Source organism: Callithrix jacchus, chromosome 15, assembly GCF_049354715.1.
Source record: "Callithrix jacchus isolate 240 chromosome 15, calJac240_pri, whole genome shotgun sequence".
NCBI lineage: Eukaryota > Metazoa > Chordata > Mammalia > Primates > Cebidae > Callithrix > Callithrix jacchus.
Genome location: NC_133516.1, coordinates 15,993,233 through 16,010,295, shown reverse-complemented (window position 1 = coordinate 16,010,295; position 17,063 = coordinate 15,993,233). Strand labels below are relative to the sequence as shown.

The following is a 17,063-nucleotide window of genomic DNA, read 5'->3' as shown; positions in this document are numbered from 1 at the left end:
GAAGCAGCTTCTGCCTAGCTGGTGAGTTCCTGAAAGTAAGGAAGTGAAGAGACAGAAACAGGGGCGTGGAGCCCTCCTAGAGAAGGAAAGACACACACTCCACTGGACACTGCTGAGAAGGTATTTCTGATCTGTTCCAGAACCCACCCCATGCCCACAACTCCTAGGGAAGTGTGCAGACTATACACTGTTGTAAAACCACCCAGAGCGCAGATGTTTATTCAGAAAAAGGCAAATATTGGTGGTTGTGAGATGAGTGGGTTGCAGCCCTATTGTGCAATTTTTGATGTACGTGTAATACAGTTTTTCCCACGAATACAATCTATTAACAGAATCCTGTGGCAAGACTATTTCTTAAGTTTCCATTAGTATTGAGAAATCAGCATGTGCTACCTGAAAATAACTCAGGAACCTATTCATCCAGGGGAATTTATGAAATAATACATGAAATCTAGTGCCATATTACACATAATCATACAGTGACAATGTCTTACAGTAGTTGTATAGCATTTGACAGTTCATAAAGTGCTCTCATGTGTATTGCTTCCTTCACTTTTTACAACACTTCCCACTCTTCGCTACATGTTCTGGGCTCTGCTGTCTCTCATGCGAGCCTCCAAATAGGACCTCGCAGCAGCAGGAACAGCTGAACTCGATATTCCTGGGCACTAGATACCTTCATCAGCAAAGACTAATATCAAAGGGTTTAAAAAAAAAAATACATCAGCAGGGCGCAGTGGCTCATACCTGTAATCCCAGCACTTTGGGAGGCTGAGGCAGGTGGATCATGAGGTCAGGAGTTCGAGACCAGCCTGGCCAACATAATGAAACCCCGTCTACTAAAAATACAAAAATAAGCTGAATTTGGTGGCGCACGCCTGTAATCCTAGCTACTCAGGAGGCTGAGACAGTATAATCACTTGAACCTGGGAGGCAGAGCTTGCAGTGAGCTGAAATTGCACCACTGCACTCCAGAGCGAGACTCTGTCTCAGAAAAAAATAATAATAATAAATAAAATAAAATAAATACATCATCAGGTTGGGTCATGGAATCACTGTCTTCTCCTTCTCCAGTGAGGAATCGGGAACTCGGGAAGATCAGGGGCCTTAACTGGTAGCTTAGATGTGCTCCTAGTAGATACATTTTACATTAGAGCTCACACTGCGGTCCTTCTCTTACTCCATATCTGCACAGAAGAAATTTTACCTGAGAGTTCATCAGGCGAATCGTAGTTTTTGTGCCCACATCTTGTTGGAAGTTGGCTGTGGGTGCCCCATTAAACCTCAGGACTGCATCATGATCATCTATAAACCACAAAGAAACAGAAAAGAGGTGATGAGCACTGGCAATACGCAGAAAAAGAAAAAGGCAGGAGGCAGGGGAGGGAGCAAGGGAATAATGCTTCCCAATCTTTACCCCATCATGATCCACAGGGAAAAATGGCAGTATTTACATGGTGCTCAGGTAAAGCCACTAAGCCGAGATGACCACCTGCCTGCCAGCCACCATTAGGGCTGAAGGGATCCGTAGAGTGGCATTCCTGAAACCCATGCAAAGACACTCATTTCTGCCTGGGCACAGCAGAAACGTGAACAAAGCCAGTGTGCTACTTAGAGTGGAATAGCTACTCCAGTGATCAAAGCAACACACCAAATATTCTCTTGGTATCATCAGTAGATTTTATTTCTATCTCTGTCAGAAACGTGAAAATACTACCATATGTTCAGTGCTTCCCATAAGTGCAAAGAACACCAATGTACTCTGAAAAGCATGCAGTGCTCAGCAAATGGGCAGGATTTAACTATGACATCCAAGACAACCCCCAGGTGTTCCATTTAGGCCCAGGGAAGAGTCACAAGACCTGGCGTGGTAGAAATGGAAGAGGAGGTCACGGAGCTAAACTGAATTTCTTTCTTTTTCTCTCTCTCTCTTTCTTTCTTTCTGCCATAGTCAGAAACAATGTTCTAAATCCAGTCAAAATCAAACAAACCACCTTGAAAACCCTAAAAGCTTCCTGGGCTCTGGCTCCTTGTCTTTGCAACTGTCTAAGCAGTGTTTGGAAGACTTGAGAAAGCTTCTCTATCCACCATTGACCAAACTGGTAGAGGAGAGAACTGAAGACTTTAAGGAGCCATCCCAACCCTATGATCCTGAGAGCTTCTTTCAAACTGACCTGGTCAAGCAAGTGTGCGCTCATCACTGAAATCTGTACTGGATCTGGGGGTCAGCTGAATCCTCTATTGTTCTATTTGGGTTGTTTTGGGTCATTCTTTATCCACATAGATAGGATTTGGAGAAGTGAGGGCATTTGGCTCAATATAAGATGATTTAGAAAGAGGCTGTGCAGCCCAGGCACAGTGACTCATCGCCTGTAATCCCATCACTTTGTGATGCCGAAGCAGGTGAATCACAAGGTCAGGAGTTCAAGACCAGCCTAGCCAACATGGTGAAACCTCGTCTCTACTAAAAATACAAAACTTAGCCAGGCATGGTGGCGTGCGCCTGTAGTTCCAGCTACCCAGGAGCCTGAGGCAGGACAATTGCTTGAACCCAGGAGGTAGAGGTTGCAGTGAGCCAAGATTGCACCACTGCACTCTAGCCTGGGCAACAGAGCAAAACTCTATCTCAGGAAAAGCAAAAAAAAAAAAAAAAAAAAAAAAGAGAGAGAGAAAAGAAAGAGGATGTCCACAGAATTAAGGATGAAATCCTCTCAATTTCAGTTCCAGTGTATGTACTAAACCTCAGGAATGCAGCAATCTCATTCATGAAAACACCATCACCCTATCCTCACTCATAGGGCAAAATTTCATCAAAATGGTTTGAAAATTACCTGAAAAGTACATAGTCCAAACTGTTATCATCTCACAGGGCAGGTACACTGAAGTGCACTTTGGGCAGGAGATATATCTTTACACAACTCAGAATCGCAAGACATTTTGTCAGAATCAGTCACTGGTTTGACAGGAATTAGTATGAGAAACACAGGTCCATCAGAAACATCACTTAGCTTTCCCATTGAACAGATGAATAAATTACCGGTGAGAATCCCAGTAGAAAGGAGATGAGAAGCTCAAATGGAGCAACTGAGAGATTCATAAGGGGACTATTTACCAACTTGAGGTACAGTCTAAAGAAATCAACATGGAATAGGCTAAAGCCCCCAGGGCTGATGACCGCAGAGAGTCAGGACTACCCCAGGTCTACTGTGGGATGATGAGCAGAGACCCTGAGCTGAGGAGGGACGCCTGTCGGGAGTTGTTGCCTTTATGAGAGGAACACAGCTATTGCCAACCTCCAGCCAGCAAGAATGAGCCTGAGGGAGTCAATATTCCAGCCTTGCTCTGCTCCTTCCCTTGGATCTCATAGTCCTGAAAGAAAAAGGGAGAGAGCAGAACCAAGACTGGGAGGGCCTCCTGGCAGAATCTGAGACCTTCAGTCAAGAGAAAGACACAGCTGAGACCCAAAGGATAGCCAGGCATGAGAAGCGTTCAATCAGTATTTGTTGAATGAACAAAACAATTCTCCTTGCTTCTTGCCTTTGCCTTAATTCAGAATACCCTTCTCTTTTTCTTTAGGAAAGCTGATAGATAAGAATATAAGAAACTTTTTGACATAACAGAAGAGTAATCACATCAAATTTTATTATGAAGCTACAGTTATTATGAGGCACAACAGCAGAGGGCCCAAGAGTGGGGTGTTTGAAGCAAGCCCTCTGCTTTCATACCCCAGTCTGCTATTCGCCAGCTGCGGAACCACTGGAGCCTCCACATTTAGCTCTGCAGCAAAATGGGACCAAAAAACTTACCAACCTCACAGAATTTCTGGGAGGATTAAAAGAGCAAGGCATGTTAGGAGCACAGCAGACGTGTGATAAGCATCACTTCTACGGATGACAGTGTTTTAAAATTATGCTACTGTTTGATATGAAAATTCCAGCAAATCTAAGCGACTTAACATGTCTGAGTAAACTATCAGAAATCATTGAAAGTGCCTGAGCCCACCACTGGCTGGTCTGTGAGACTGCTAGAGGCAGAGTATGTTATTACACTCTCTCTGATAAAAAATCTTGCTATGGACGAAAAAAGAGTCATAAAATGTCTCTTACTCGCGTCTTCTAGCCTCACTTCTGGGGATATTTCCCTGTTGAATGTCAATAGTGGTCACCTAAGGTATCTGCAGAAAACCCTTGTTAGCAATGTTATTTGTAAAAGCAAATCATTTGAAATAATGCGATCCATTCAATATTTGGGAATAGACTCAACAAATTCCACATGCAGTAGGATGTGCAGGGCTGGCACGCTGCCTGCGACTCAGAGGCTTCCATGAAGGGCCTTGCCCTTCCCCTTCCCCTTAGTGTTCTAAGCTCTTATTTTGTATTGTTGATGAATCCATGAATAAATAAAAAATATATGAATGAATGTCTTAAAATATTTGTTAGACAAAATGCCAAGAGGATATATACCCCGTAACAGCAGAATATTTGAAGTCTAACATGCAATTTTTATTACATCTCAGGATCAAAGTCCTTCCGTGGAAATCCTTATTGTGAAGGTGAAACTGCAGTCTATAGAAAAATCGTATTTTTATTAATGTTTACTTAAATCACTCCAAACCTTTAAGGAAGGCATAAAATTAAAGGTGTAGTTCCAATCCACAGAGGTAACAGGCCCTGTCTCAAACTTCAGTACAATTTCAGCCAGGCAGGTAATCTTAACTTGACATGCAGAAGAAGGATCAGCTAATACCTAAGAAACCCCAAACATTACCTTTATGCAGCAAAAACAGAGAAGAAAGAAAGAAATTTAGCTCCATTATGGATGAACAGAAACCAATCACATTTAGTTTCTTGACAACAAAGTCCAAGAAAAACCAAAAAGGCAGAAGCAAAAGTCGAGGTGGGGCTGGCCGGCGAGCGGCTTTTATGAGTTAGTACTGCCTGTTTGGGGAGGTAGAAACTGTGATCTCACCATTTCTTTCTGCTCTAGAGAATCCAGTTTGGACCTACTTTTCTTCTTTGAGAGCCTGTGCTTGGTTTTAGACCGTTTTTCCTGGCAGTCAACTGAAGGAAATAAAAAAGGAGACATATGACCTCACCTGCTCCAGTACCTCCAGCCTGACGGAGGAGCAAAGCTTCCTGTGCTTTGCTTTCTCTAGCTGATTCATTTCAAAATAATGGAAAACACATTCAGCATAAGAGAAATAAGGCTCCCTGTTACACAGGTTGACAAATACAGAGAGAGTTTCTGTCTCAATTCACTACAAAGAATTTCAAGAAGAGCAAATTAATATATTGTGACCAGTGATTCTGAAACCTTTTTGGGTCACCGATCCCTTGGAGAATAAACTTCAATCTACAAACCCCCTTCGTGGAAAAATGCACCAACACACTTATACACATACACACACATAATGCACACCGAATCCACAGATATTTTGCATGCAATTGCAGGGATTCATGACCCTCTGAAGTTGGTCCACAGCCTTCAGTTAAGAATTACTAACAGAATTAAACCTTTTCAAAGAGAAAAGCTGAAAACTACCCAGGTAGCTGAGGCCAAAACAGTCCTGCATTAATCAGGTAAAACAACAGAATTTCAGAACCCGGAAATAGGTAGCGGTCTATGCCTCAGAAAGGTCAATTGTAGGCTTTTGATTATTGGTAGCGGCAGAACTCTCTATTCAAATGAAATCTTCTGCAGAATACCGAAATTTAAAACAGATCAAAATAAAACCATTCTGTTCCTGACACAAAGAAACAATAAGTGTTCGAGGTGACAGATATTCTAATGACCCTGATTGGATCATTATACATTGAATACATGTATCAAAGTATCCCTATAAATATATATAATTATTATATATCAACTAAAAATAGAAGGAAACAATAATGAAGCTCTTCTAATTGATAAAGATGCCAGGGTGTAGAGCATCATCTGTTCAATTCCCTCTGTGTCACTTGTGACTCTGAAAGGGACACTGCCCTGGGCCCACTTCACCGGTCCACTGAGCCAGACTTAAGCCACTTGTCTCCAACGCCATCAATATGCCCAGCCAGTCCCAATCAGTACTGCCATTCACAGAACAACCTTAACACCCTAGAACATACCTATTTCTCTGCCTAGTTGGGAGGACTTCAGAGATCCTGCTGATGAGACAACAGCACACCTGCCCCAAGGCCCAGCCTTGGTCCTAATGCTCTCCTTGGGCAGGTAACCCTCCCATTCAGAGGTATTGAAGGGAAAATCTGTGGCCTCTACCATGGATACGTTCACGTGGTCCCGGAGGTGGCAGAGCAGGGCCTCTGCACTGAACTTGATGCCGGGTCCTGGCCCCTTGTAGGACACTCTGTACTTGTTCATGTTTAGGTAATTCCTCCAGATCTTTTGCAGCCTAGGGATAAGGTTTTTGGAAGAGCTGTCCTTGTTCCACACCTGGAAGGAGGCGTCTGCTTTGGCCTTGGCTGGGCCTCTGAAACTGCCAAGGGTCTGACTGCCCTTGTGGGGGTCCTGGGTGCTGCTTGAGGATACAGACTGGGAATCAGACCTCATGGCCAATTTCCCCAGACTCTTCAGCACCTGGATTTCCTTGGTTTGCAATTTAAGGGAATCATAGTAACTCCCTTTCTTCTTTTCCTTCCACACACAGATGATAGCAAACAGAAGAAAGACCAGGACACAGCAGCTGAACTTTTTCTTCAAGTTGGTGTGAATCATAATGAAGATGTGTTCAGGGAAGCCACTTTGTTCCGAACAGGAAAACACGCCTAAAAAAAGTGAAACAAGGAAAAAAACAAAATGATGTAAAGAAAAACCCAACGTGGCATGAGGTGGAGCAATGGGTTGAGCAATCGATTTCAGGTGAGGTGAATTCCAGCCCTGATCTACCTCCTATCCACCTATGCACCCTGTTCAGCAACTCTCGACAAAAGTCAGCCTCCATTTGGGCTTTGAATGTAGACAGCAGTCCCTCAGACACTCCCTTCTTTTTCAGCCATGAACGCTTTGTATGTCCTCCCACCATTACTTTTTCTATACTGAATCTTAGTTTCTGGTTGCCTTGGTCTACCTCCCCGACTGCACTTTGTTTCTTGAAGTCAGAAACCACACTTTGCAAATCATTCGGTTCCTAGGTCCTTATCTGTTAAAGGAAACCATGCATGTTTGGGGGAAAAAAGAGAATAAAAAAGAGCAGGCTGACTGTTTTACATCACCAAACCTAAACTTTCTAAAATAGTAAGTGGCCCAACACCCTTACAACATAGCCAGACTTCTCGTTATAGACAATGCCATAGATTTTTGATGCATCTCCCTAAGGGCTGTGATGTTGGACTCCTGCATGAGAATATCAAGGCTTAGCTCCACCACAAAATATTCAGTTCCACGTACTACCCTGCAAGAAGAGCGCCACTGAGACAGGAAGCTGACTCACCTCACGATAGAGGTTAGGAAATATAGGTAAAAGAGCAGACATGTAGCCAACTAAGGAAATGAATACAAAGATTCATTAAGCATGCTAGATGTTATTTCACTTAACTTCAGCATAACCAGGGCCACCATGAGACGCAACTCCAGGGGCACCACGCATATCATAGTCTATTATGAAGGTCATCTCCTAACCCGTGCAGGGTTCATTTCATAGGTGTTATAATCTGCATTTCATGGATTAGCAACCTGAAGCTCTCAGAGGTAAGTGCTCGAGATCACAGAGCCAAGGAAATGGTTGCCTTGAGGTTCAAATCCAAACGCACTTGACTCCGCAACCCATGTCCTTGCCCCTACAACATGTACAGAACTGCAGAAAGTTCTGGACAACAGATTTCACTGAGCAAATAGAGACTGCATAGTCCCCTTTATTTCTGGGTAAACACCTACTTCGTTTTCTCAGAATTTATTGTGTAACTGAATGGAAACTGGAAGTACCTTGAACTCAAACAATGTCTGTATTTTTTGGAAAACATTACATTCTTTCCCCAATCACTGGGTTTATTTATCATAATACATCAAAGCAGTCACCTCAGGGGTTTTAGTAACGCACCAGGGGACTGAGGTCCCTTTCCATGGATCCTGTTCCTAAGGATATCAGTATAAGGTAGCGGGAATGCTGGATCGGGTATTCAGGAAACCTGGGTTCTTACCCCCATTCTTGGTGATCTTGGGCAGGTCAGCCAAAATTTCTGCCCCTGAGTTTTTTAGAATAATTATCTCTGTCTTGTGTGATTTGCAGTGTTAGGAGGACCAAACAAGGGGATGTCGTTAGTTGGATTTGAACTAGGTAAGCAAAAAGGCGCAGGCAGTATTCTGAATGGAGAGAGAAAAGCAGCTGCTCAGCACGGGGCCATGTGGAGGTGATTGAGGACAGTGAAGACGACAGCATGAAGCCACAGCCACGACTCAGCAGACTTGAGCTCCAGGGTCTTCCCTGGGAACTCCTTCATGAACTGACATCCAGCTCATTCCTGGAATCCACTGGTGATACCAAACAAAGCAGTGCTTCCACCAGCCCAGACCTCAGGAACCAGTGGCTCTGAGAACGACGGGCTTCTCCTTGGCTGCTGAAGTTGTGTAAATGATTAAATGTACACAGAGGAAGAAGAATTCAGAGATAAGATCAAGAAGTCAGGGATGGGAAGCTTGTTGTATTACCAGAAACTAAAGAATTCAATTTCTGCCTATGCCTAACACAGCTAATTACATGACCATATGACAGCTGAAGAGGAACTGAAGAGAAGAAGGAAGGTCGAATTTAGGGAGGGCCTACTACATGGTAGTCACTTTCCTTGAAATATCTTATTGAACCTTTATGACAACGCTATGATAGAGATATTGACAACCCTATTTTAGGAAATGAAAAAACTGAGGCTTAGCAAGGTTATGGGGTTTCTCCAGTGTCCGTAGCAAGTCAGTTCCAGAACCAGAATTCCAGCCCAGGTCTGTCTGACTCTAAAAGTTCATCATCTTTCCACCCAAGGACATGCATCTGTGATAAGGTGCAGTGAGACATCAGTGTGACCAAATGGGACTCAAGGTCACTAGAGAGGCAACTTGATCTGTCAGACAGTCTCAGACAAGCCACCATCGCCATCAGTCCTGCACCTGCCATCCCTGCTGTGCGCCGTGTTACCACTGGGACTTTTCGTATTAATAAGGTTTTACAGACGTGCTATACTCCTGTGAGATAAGCACAGCAGATTTTATGAGCTCCATTTATAGCTGAATATGCTGAGGTTTGAAAATACAAGTAATTTTCAAACCTTGCATGAGTGATTTGGAAATAGTAAACTTGGAACTTCACTTTGATATGTCTGAATGAAAGGAGATGGCAGGAAGGGCCTGATTCACTGTCTCAGGAGTGGAGGCTCAAGGAGCAGTGGCCCAGTACCTACTCTCCAAGGTGTGGTTTCCCAGAAAGGAAGAGTTCCTCCAAACAGCTGGGTCTAACATCAATCCTGCAACCATCAGATGGCCTCAGCCTTCACAGCCCACAGCCCGTCATGGCTTCTGCCTTCACATCCCACACCCCGTCATGGCCTCAGCCTTCACAGCCCGTACCCCGTCATGGCCTCGGGGCGCTCATCTGAAATCTCGTATCAGGGCTCATGTGGTCCCTTGACACCACCCTTGTGAAGGCTCCAAGTCCACCAGGTGGCTAGAGTTTCTGGACACAGGCTCTTAGAGCTACAAGACCCTTTCTCATCTCTCAAGTTGTTTGAAGAAGGCAGAGGCCAAAGAAGCTTTCTCTAAATGGCACAACCAAGGGAAAAAAATAGCAGACTTTTCTCTACAAATGTTTTGGAAATACACACCATGCTCTGAATTTTCCACTCACACCAGACTGTGTTCTTAAGCCTCCAGGTGTCTGTACTGCTGCGCTTTCTCTCCTTGTCCATGTGCTTATCAGTTCTGACAGCATCACCCTTCTGCTTCTGAAGGTGAGTGGAGGCCACCTCCCCTTCCACACTATCCCTGCTCTCCACTGCTGCCAACCAGTGCTTTGTAATGCTTGCTTTTCATGCCTGACTTTGCTGCTAAAGGGAAACACCTCCTGACATCATTTCTGAAACCCTGGTACCCAGCACAGTACCTGGACTAGAGTGAATACTGAATAAAAGATTATTGAACTGATGCAATCGTATCAGAGAATCTTTACAGTCATCCTGACGCTTCTAGAAGAAGAACACAACAACCTACATTATCACCTACAAAGAGCTGGCCAACACTGAACCGGCAGAAATGAATGCTCAGAGTAAGGAAATGCTGTCCTGACCCACTCATCACGACATACTCCGTACCAGTTGCATTCTCGGCATATAGTAAGTACTCAAAATGGTTGACTGAAATACAGAATAACTTAAATCTTACGGTTTATAGAAATGGACAAGCCATTTATCTATACCTCCCCCCCAACCAAACCCAAACTGAATCAGCAGTTAAAGAGGACCAAAAATATATATGCAAAAAGAAAACAGCAAAGCTGTAGCCAGATACTGAGATCCCAAGATTCCTTGCCAGCACATCTGCCACACCAGTTTTGACTCAAGAATGGACCCCTTTGCTAGCCCATGCCTCTGTGCATTCCTTACCTCTTCTGGCAAATCCCCCAGGAGCTACAGGCCCTCCAGGTCCTCAGAAATTAGTACTCTTCTCCATGCAAGGGAAGATTTATTGGGTCTGGAGGCCAAGGCCCGTTTTGCTCAGGATTATCAAAAATCATCAGCAAAGGCAAAAAATAAGAGCGAGAGAAGAGGTGACAGCTGTTTTCCGGCAGGGGCAGGGCTAAACATTAACAAGATGGAAAGGTGCTTCTGCAAACCTAGGCTGGGTCTCAACCCAGGAAGCCTCCCGGACTCAGGAAAAAAAAGAGAAAGAAGAGCCTATTAAAAGTGCAATGTGCTAGAAAGCTAATGCAGCCACCATGAACCAACCTAGGAAGACCAGATTGTTTAATCGCTGGCTTGGAGATAAACCGGGAGCAATTAGGTCCATCCTGAAATAAACTTCAGACAGATTTTTTAAAAAGTATTTATTTTCAAAGAATATTTAATAATATGTGAAAGTTCAATCAGTATAATTTTAACTGAAAAGGTAAGTTATAAAACTGTAAATACTATCCAAATTCAGAAAAAAAAAAAAGTTTAAAAAAATGTGAAAGGCCGGGCGCAGTGGCTCACATCTATAATACCAGCACTTTGGGAGGTCAAGGTGGGTGGATCACGAGGTCAGGAGTCCAAGACCAGCCTGGCCAAGATGGTGAAACCTTGTCTCTACTAAAAACACACACACAAAAAATAGCTGGGCATGGTGGCACGTGCCTGTAATCCCAGCTACTCAGGAGGCTGAGGCAGGAGAATTGCCTGAACCCAGGAGGCGGAGGTTGTGGTGAGCCAAGATCGCGCCATTGTACTCCAGCCTGGGTAACAAGAGCGAAACTCCATCTCAAAAAAAATAAAAAAAAGTAGCGGGCATGGTGGCAGGTGCCTGTAATCCCAGCTACTCAGGAGGCTGAGGCAGGAGAATTGCTTGAACCCTGGGGAGGTGGAAGTTGCCATGAGCATGCCACTGCACTCTAGCCTGGGCGACAGAGTGAGACTCTGTCTCAAAAACAAAAACAACAAACAAACAAACAAAAATGTTAAAATGTACTAGAAAAAAGTATACCCAGAATGGTAAGAATAATAGATGTTTTCATTTTCTATAATTTTACATATATTCCAAAATTTCTAAAATGTACATCCCATTATTCTTTGCCTTTACAATATACATATGAAAGTATAAAAAGGTAATTTTAAAAAGCTAAGAATGAGCCAGGTATGCATGCCTGTAGTCCCAGCTACTCAGGAGGCTGACGAGGGAGGATCATCTGAGCCCAGGAGTTCATTGTTGCTGCACACCAGCCTAGGTGACAGAGTGAGGCCCTGTCTCTAAACAAACCAACAAACAGCTAAAAATATAATTATATACTTAGTTTTTTCTTCTTTTGATGCAATGTAGAAAAATAGCAAAGGAAAAGTTTAATACATTCAGTTGCAAAAAAATTTCGACATCTATACAATGAAAAATACTGTAACTCCAATGAAAAGAAAAAGTCAAAATATACAAAGAATTAATACAGTAAAAGCCTCCCGAAATAAAGAGGCAATCAACATGAACAGACAAATAATCAAATAAAAAGCACAATTAACAAGCATATAAAGTTATGGTTAATCTCGAGAAAAACCAAAGAGAGGCAACTAGAATATTCAGATACTAGTTCACAGAATTTACATTGGTCGGCAGTTTTCTACATGATGACACTCATTGCTGGACAGATTATAATTAAATTGATATACATTCAAAGGAGCATATAAATTAATTTAACTTTTCTAGAATGTATTCAGGCCATAGAATTAACAGCTCATGACTATGGATCACGCTACTGTACTTCTAAGAAATAAGAGCGAATAAATCAATAATTCAAAAGAAGAAAAAGACTATATATTTCAGTTTTCCCACATGGAAAATGATCCTCTACCTTACACAGTTGTGATGACAATTGAAAGAGGATTGATGAGATAAAGAATATGAGTTCTATAAAGCAATATGCACACAAAGAAGAAAAGGGTTATTTAAAAAATAATGTTAGATTTTATGTTAGATTCAGGGGGTACGTATGCAGGCTTGTTAACTGGGTATACTGCACAATGCTGAGGCTTGTGGTATGACTGATCCTGCCACCCAAGTACTGAATAGTTTGTTTTTCAACTCTTTCCCCTCTCTCCCCCATCTTGAAGTCCCCAGTATTTATTATTGCCATCTTTATGTCTATCAGTATCCATTGTTTTGCTCCCATTTGTAAATGAGAACATATGGCATTTGGTTTTCTGTTCCTGCATTATTAATTTGCTTAGGATAATGGCTTCCAGCTGCATCTGTGTTGCTGCAAAGGGCAAGGATTTGTTCTTTTTCATGGCTGTGTAGTATTCATGGTGTATATACACCACATTTTCTTTATCCAATCCACCACTGATGGGCACCTAGGTTGATTCCATTCTTTGCTATTGTGAATAGCGCTGCAATAAACACACAAGTGCATGTCTCTTTTTGGTACAAACATTTACTTCCTTTTGGGTATATACCCAGTAATGAGATTGCTGAGTTGAATGGTACTTCTGTTTTTAAGTTTTCTGAGAAATCTCCAAACTGCTTTTCATGGTGGTTAAACTAATTTACATTCCCAACAACCATGTATAAGTTTTCTCTGCAGCCACCCCAGCATCTGTTGTTTTTTTGACTTGATAATAGCCATTCTGACTGATGTGAGATGGTATCTCACTGTGCTTTTGATTTGCATTCCTCTGATGATTAGTGATGCTGGGCATTTTTCCTTTGTTGGCAGCTTATATGTATCTTTTGAGAACTGTCTGTTCATGTCTTTTACTCATTTTCAATGTTGTTATTTGTTTTTTCCTTTTTCAATTGCTTAAGCTTCTTATAGATTCTGGATATTAGACCTTTGTTGGATGCATAGCTTGCAAATATTTTCTTCCATTCTGTAAGCTGTCTGTTTACTCTATTGATAGTTTCTTTTGCTGCACAAAAGCTCTTTAGTTTAATTAGGTTCCACTTGTCAATTTTTGTTTCTGTTGTAGCTGTTTTTAAGGACTTAGTCATAAATTCTTTCCCAAGGCTGATGTCCAGAATGGTGTTTCCTAGGTTTTCTTCTAGGATTCTTATAGTTTGAGATCTCACATTTAAATCTTTAATTGATTGTAAGTTAATTTTTGTATATGGTATAAGGAAGGGATTTAGTTTCATTCTTCTGCATATGGCTACCCAGTTATTCCAGCACCATTTATTGAATTGGGAGTTCTTTCCCCATTGCTTATTTTTGTTGACTTTGTTAAAGATCAGATGACTAAAGGTATGTGGCTTTATTTCTAGATTCTCTGTTCGGTTCCATTAGTCTATGTGTCTCTTTTTGTACTGGTACCTTGTTGTTTTGCTTACTGCAGCCCTACAGTACGATTCTAAGTTAGGTATACCTGACTTAGGGATACCTCTGAGTTTGTTCTTTTTGCTTAGGATTTATTTCACTGTTTGAGGTCTTTTTCGGTTGCACATGAATTGTAGAATAGTTTTTTTTTCTAGTTCTTTGAAAAATGACATTGGCAGCTTCAAAGGAACAGTGTTGAATCTACAGATTGCTTTAGGCAGTGTGGCTATTTTAATGATATTGATTCTTTCAATCCATGAACACGAAATATTTTTCCATTAGTTTGCATCATCCGTGACTTCTTTCAGTAGGGTTTTGTCGTTCTCCTTAGAGAGATATTTCACTTTGATGAGATGTATTCCTAGGTATTTAAAAAACTGTTGCAACTATCATAAATGGGATTGTGTTGTTGATTTGACTCTCAGCTGGGAAATTACTGGTGTATAGAAATACCATGAATATTTATACACTGGTTTTGTATCCTGAAACTTTGCTGAAATTGTTTATTAATTCCAGAAGCCTTTTGGCAGTGTCTTTATAGTTTTCTAGGTATAGCATCATATTGTCAGCAAAGAGAGACAGTTTGACTTCTTTTCCTATTTGGATGCCTTTTATTTCTTTCTTTTGTTTGACTACTCTGGATAGCACTTCCAATACTATGCTCAAAAGAAGCAGTGAGAATGGGTCCTTGTCTTGTCTCAGTTCTCAAGGAGAATGCTTCCGGTTTTTATCCATTTAGTATAATGTTGGCTGTGGATTTGTCATAGACGATTCTTATTATTTTGAAGTATGTGCCTTTGATGCCTAGTTTCTTGAAGGCTTTTATACTGAAGTGATTTTTAATTTTATCAAAATCTTTTTTTGCATCTATTGAGATGATGATATGGCTTTTGTTTTTAATTCTGTTTATGGGTGAATCACGTTTATTAGTTTGTGTATGTAGAATCAACTTTCCATCCCAGGAATGAAGCCTACTTGATCACAATGAAATAACTTTTTGATGTGCTGGCTTCAGTTTGCTAGTATTTTGTTGAGGATTTTTGCATCTATTTTCATCAGAGATATTGGCCTGTGGTTTTCTTTTTTTATTATGTCTTTGCAGGTGTTGGTATCACAGTAATGCTGGCTTCATAGAATGAGTTAGAGAGGGATCTGTCTGCCTCACTTTTTTGGAATAGTTTCAGTAGAACTGGTACCAGCTCTTTTTTATATGTCTGGTAGAATCTGGCTGTGAATCTCTCTGGTCGAGGGCTTTCTTTGAATGCTAACTTTTTTATTACTGACTCAGTTTCAAGTTCTGAAACTGAGTCAGTAATAAAAAAGATTGGTCCATTCAGGTTTCAATTTCTTCCTGATTCAATCTTGAAAGACTGGGTGTTTCCAGGAATTTGTCCATTTCTTCTAGATTTTCTAGTTTGTGTGAACAGAGGTACTAATAATAGTCTCTAAAGATCTTTCGTATTTCTGTGGATCAATTGTAATGTCATATCTGTCATTTCTGATTGTGATTATCTGTAACTTCTCTATTTTCTTCTTTGTTAATCCAGTTACTGGTTTACTGAACTCGTTTATCCTTTCAAAGAACAAACTTTTGGTTTCGTTGATTTTTTGCACGGATTTTTGAGTCTCAATTTTGTTCAGTTCTGCTCTGATTTTAGTTATTTTTTCCTTTTTCTACTAGCTTTGGGGTAATTGTTTTTCCAGTTCCTTTAGGTTCTAATTAGATATCTTTCTAACTTTTTAAAGTAGGTGTTAAGCACTATAAGCTTTCCTCTTAACAATGCCCAAAATAAAAGTTTTTGATGTCAAACTTATTTATCATGGTGAAAATCTGTTAACGACTAAGCATCCAGCAATAAGGAAATAAGAAAAGTATAGTATAGCCACCTGAAAGAATTTATATAATTGTGTATGAATTTATACAGTCATAGGGAAGAAAATATTTGAAATCTTATAATGACAAAAGCAAATAGAAATGTTATCTGTGTACTCAGATTGTGACTAAAAGATATGATGCCCAGCTGTCTAGAAAAAATGCAAATGGTTGAGACTTGAATACCATTGACAGGAAAACTGATGAGAGATTAATTCTTATCAGTTTGACTTCCTGTATTATTTTTTTCTTTGTTTTTGAAATGGAGTCTCACTCTGTTGCCCAGACTGGAGTGAAGCGGTGCAATCTCGGCTCACTGCAACCTCTGCCCCACAGGTTCAAGTGATTCTCCTGCCTCAGCCTCCTGAGTAGCTGGGATTATAGGCACCCACCACCACACCCAACTAATTTTGGGTATTTTTAGTAGAGACAAGATTTCACCACGTTGGCCAGGCTGGTCTTGAACTCCTGATCTCAGGTGATCCACCCATCTTGGCCTCCCAAAGTGCTGGGATTACAGGCATGAGCCCCCACACCCAACCAACTTTCTTTATTATTTTTATTGTGTTACTTGAATAATTAAGGCAAAACTATTGGGGGCAATGCTAAAAATACACTTCAACCTTGTGTATCAACTTGATGCACAATATTAACCTATCTTCAAGGCCTGTCCTAGGAGATCTAGCATTAACAGAACTAAGAGGAAGCCATATGGACATACTTGACTTCACCCCATGAACCAAGAGAAAATCCTCTGTTGAAGGCTAGGAGTTCATGTTGGGAGAACCCCAGCTCTTCATGACCAGTAGGTAGGCAGGCAGGCAAGCCCTAGGTATGACTACCAGGGGAAAAAAATGAAAGGTGCCACTCTGTCCTTTGTCAAAACATTTGGGGCTCTCCTCATCAACTCAAAGAACAGGTTTCTGGGCAGCATCCTGGGAAGAGCCAGAAAATTTCCCTGATACTTATCCCTCTGACATTTTTATGGCATGAATTTCCTTTGTGGCATGAGGGTTTATGATTATGCAGGCATTCATTTAGTATTTAATCAGTCTGTTTCCTTCCACTATAAATATAAGCTTCATAAATAGGAATCTTTTCAACCTTCTTCTCTATTATTTCCAGTGAGTATCTCTAGACACTATATGAGTGTCTGGCATGTAACAAGCACTCAATATGTATTTGTTGAATAAATAAATGGGTGAAGGGTTGACAGCTCTT

General features: G+C 41.3%; 1 protein-coding gene across 39 annotated transcripts in view; it reads right to left on the bottom strand.

The window, feature by feature from the left end:
* ST6GAL1 (ST6 beta-galactoside alpha-2,6-sialyltransferase 1) overlaps nucleotides 1-17,063 on the bottom strand; it is a 156,567-nt gene that overhangs the window by 31,706 nt on the left and 107,798 nt on the right. For 32 of the 39 annotated variants that reach the window (XM_078350448.1, XM_078350449.1, XM_078350451.1 and 29 more), the window contains 2 exons: nucleotides 6,108-6,764; nucleotides 1,208-1,305 (listed from right to left, as the gene is read on the bottom strand). In XM_078350448.1, the coding sequence (XP_078206574.1) occupies nucleotides 1,208-1,305; nucleotides 6,108-6,714 (705 nt within the window). In that variant the 5' untranslated portion in view covers nucleotides 6,715-6,764. Of the gene's footprint in view, nucleotides 1-1,207; nucleotides 1,306-6,107; nucleotides 6,765-10,580; nucleotides 10,703-17,063 lie in introns of those variants that run through there. The other 7 variants (XM_078350468.1, XM_017964754.4, XM_078350469.1 and 4 more) reach the window with 2 other exon arrangements.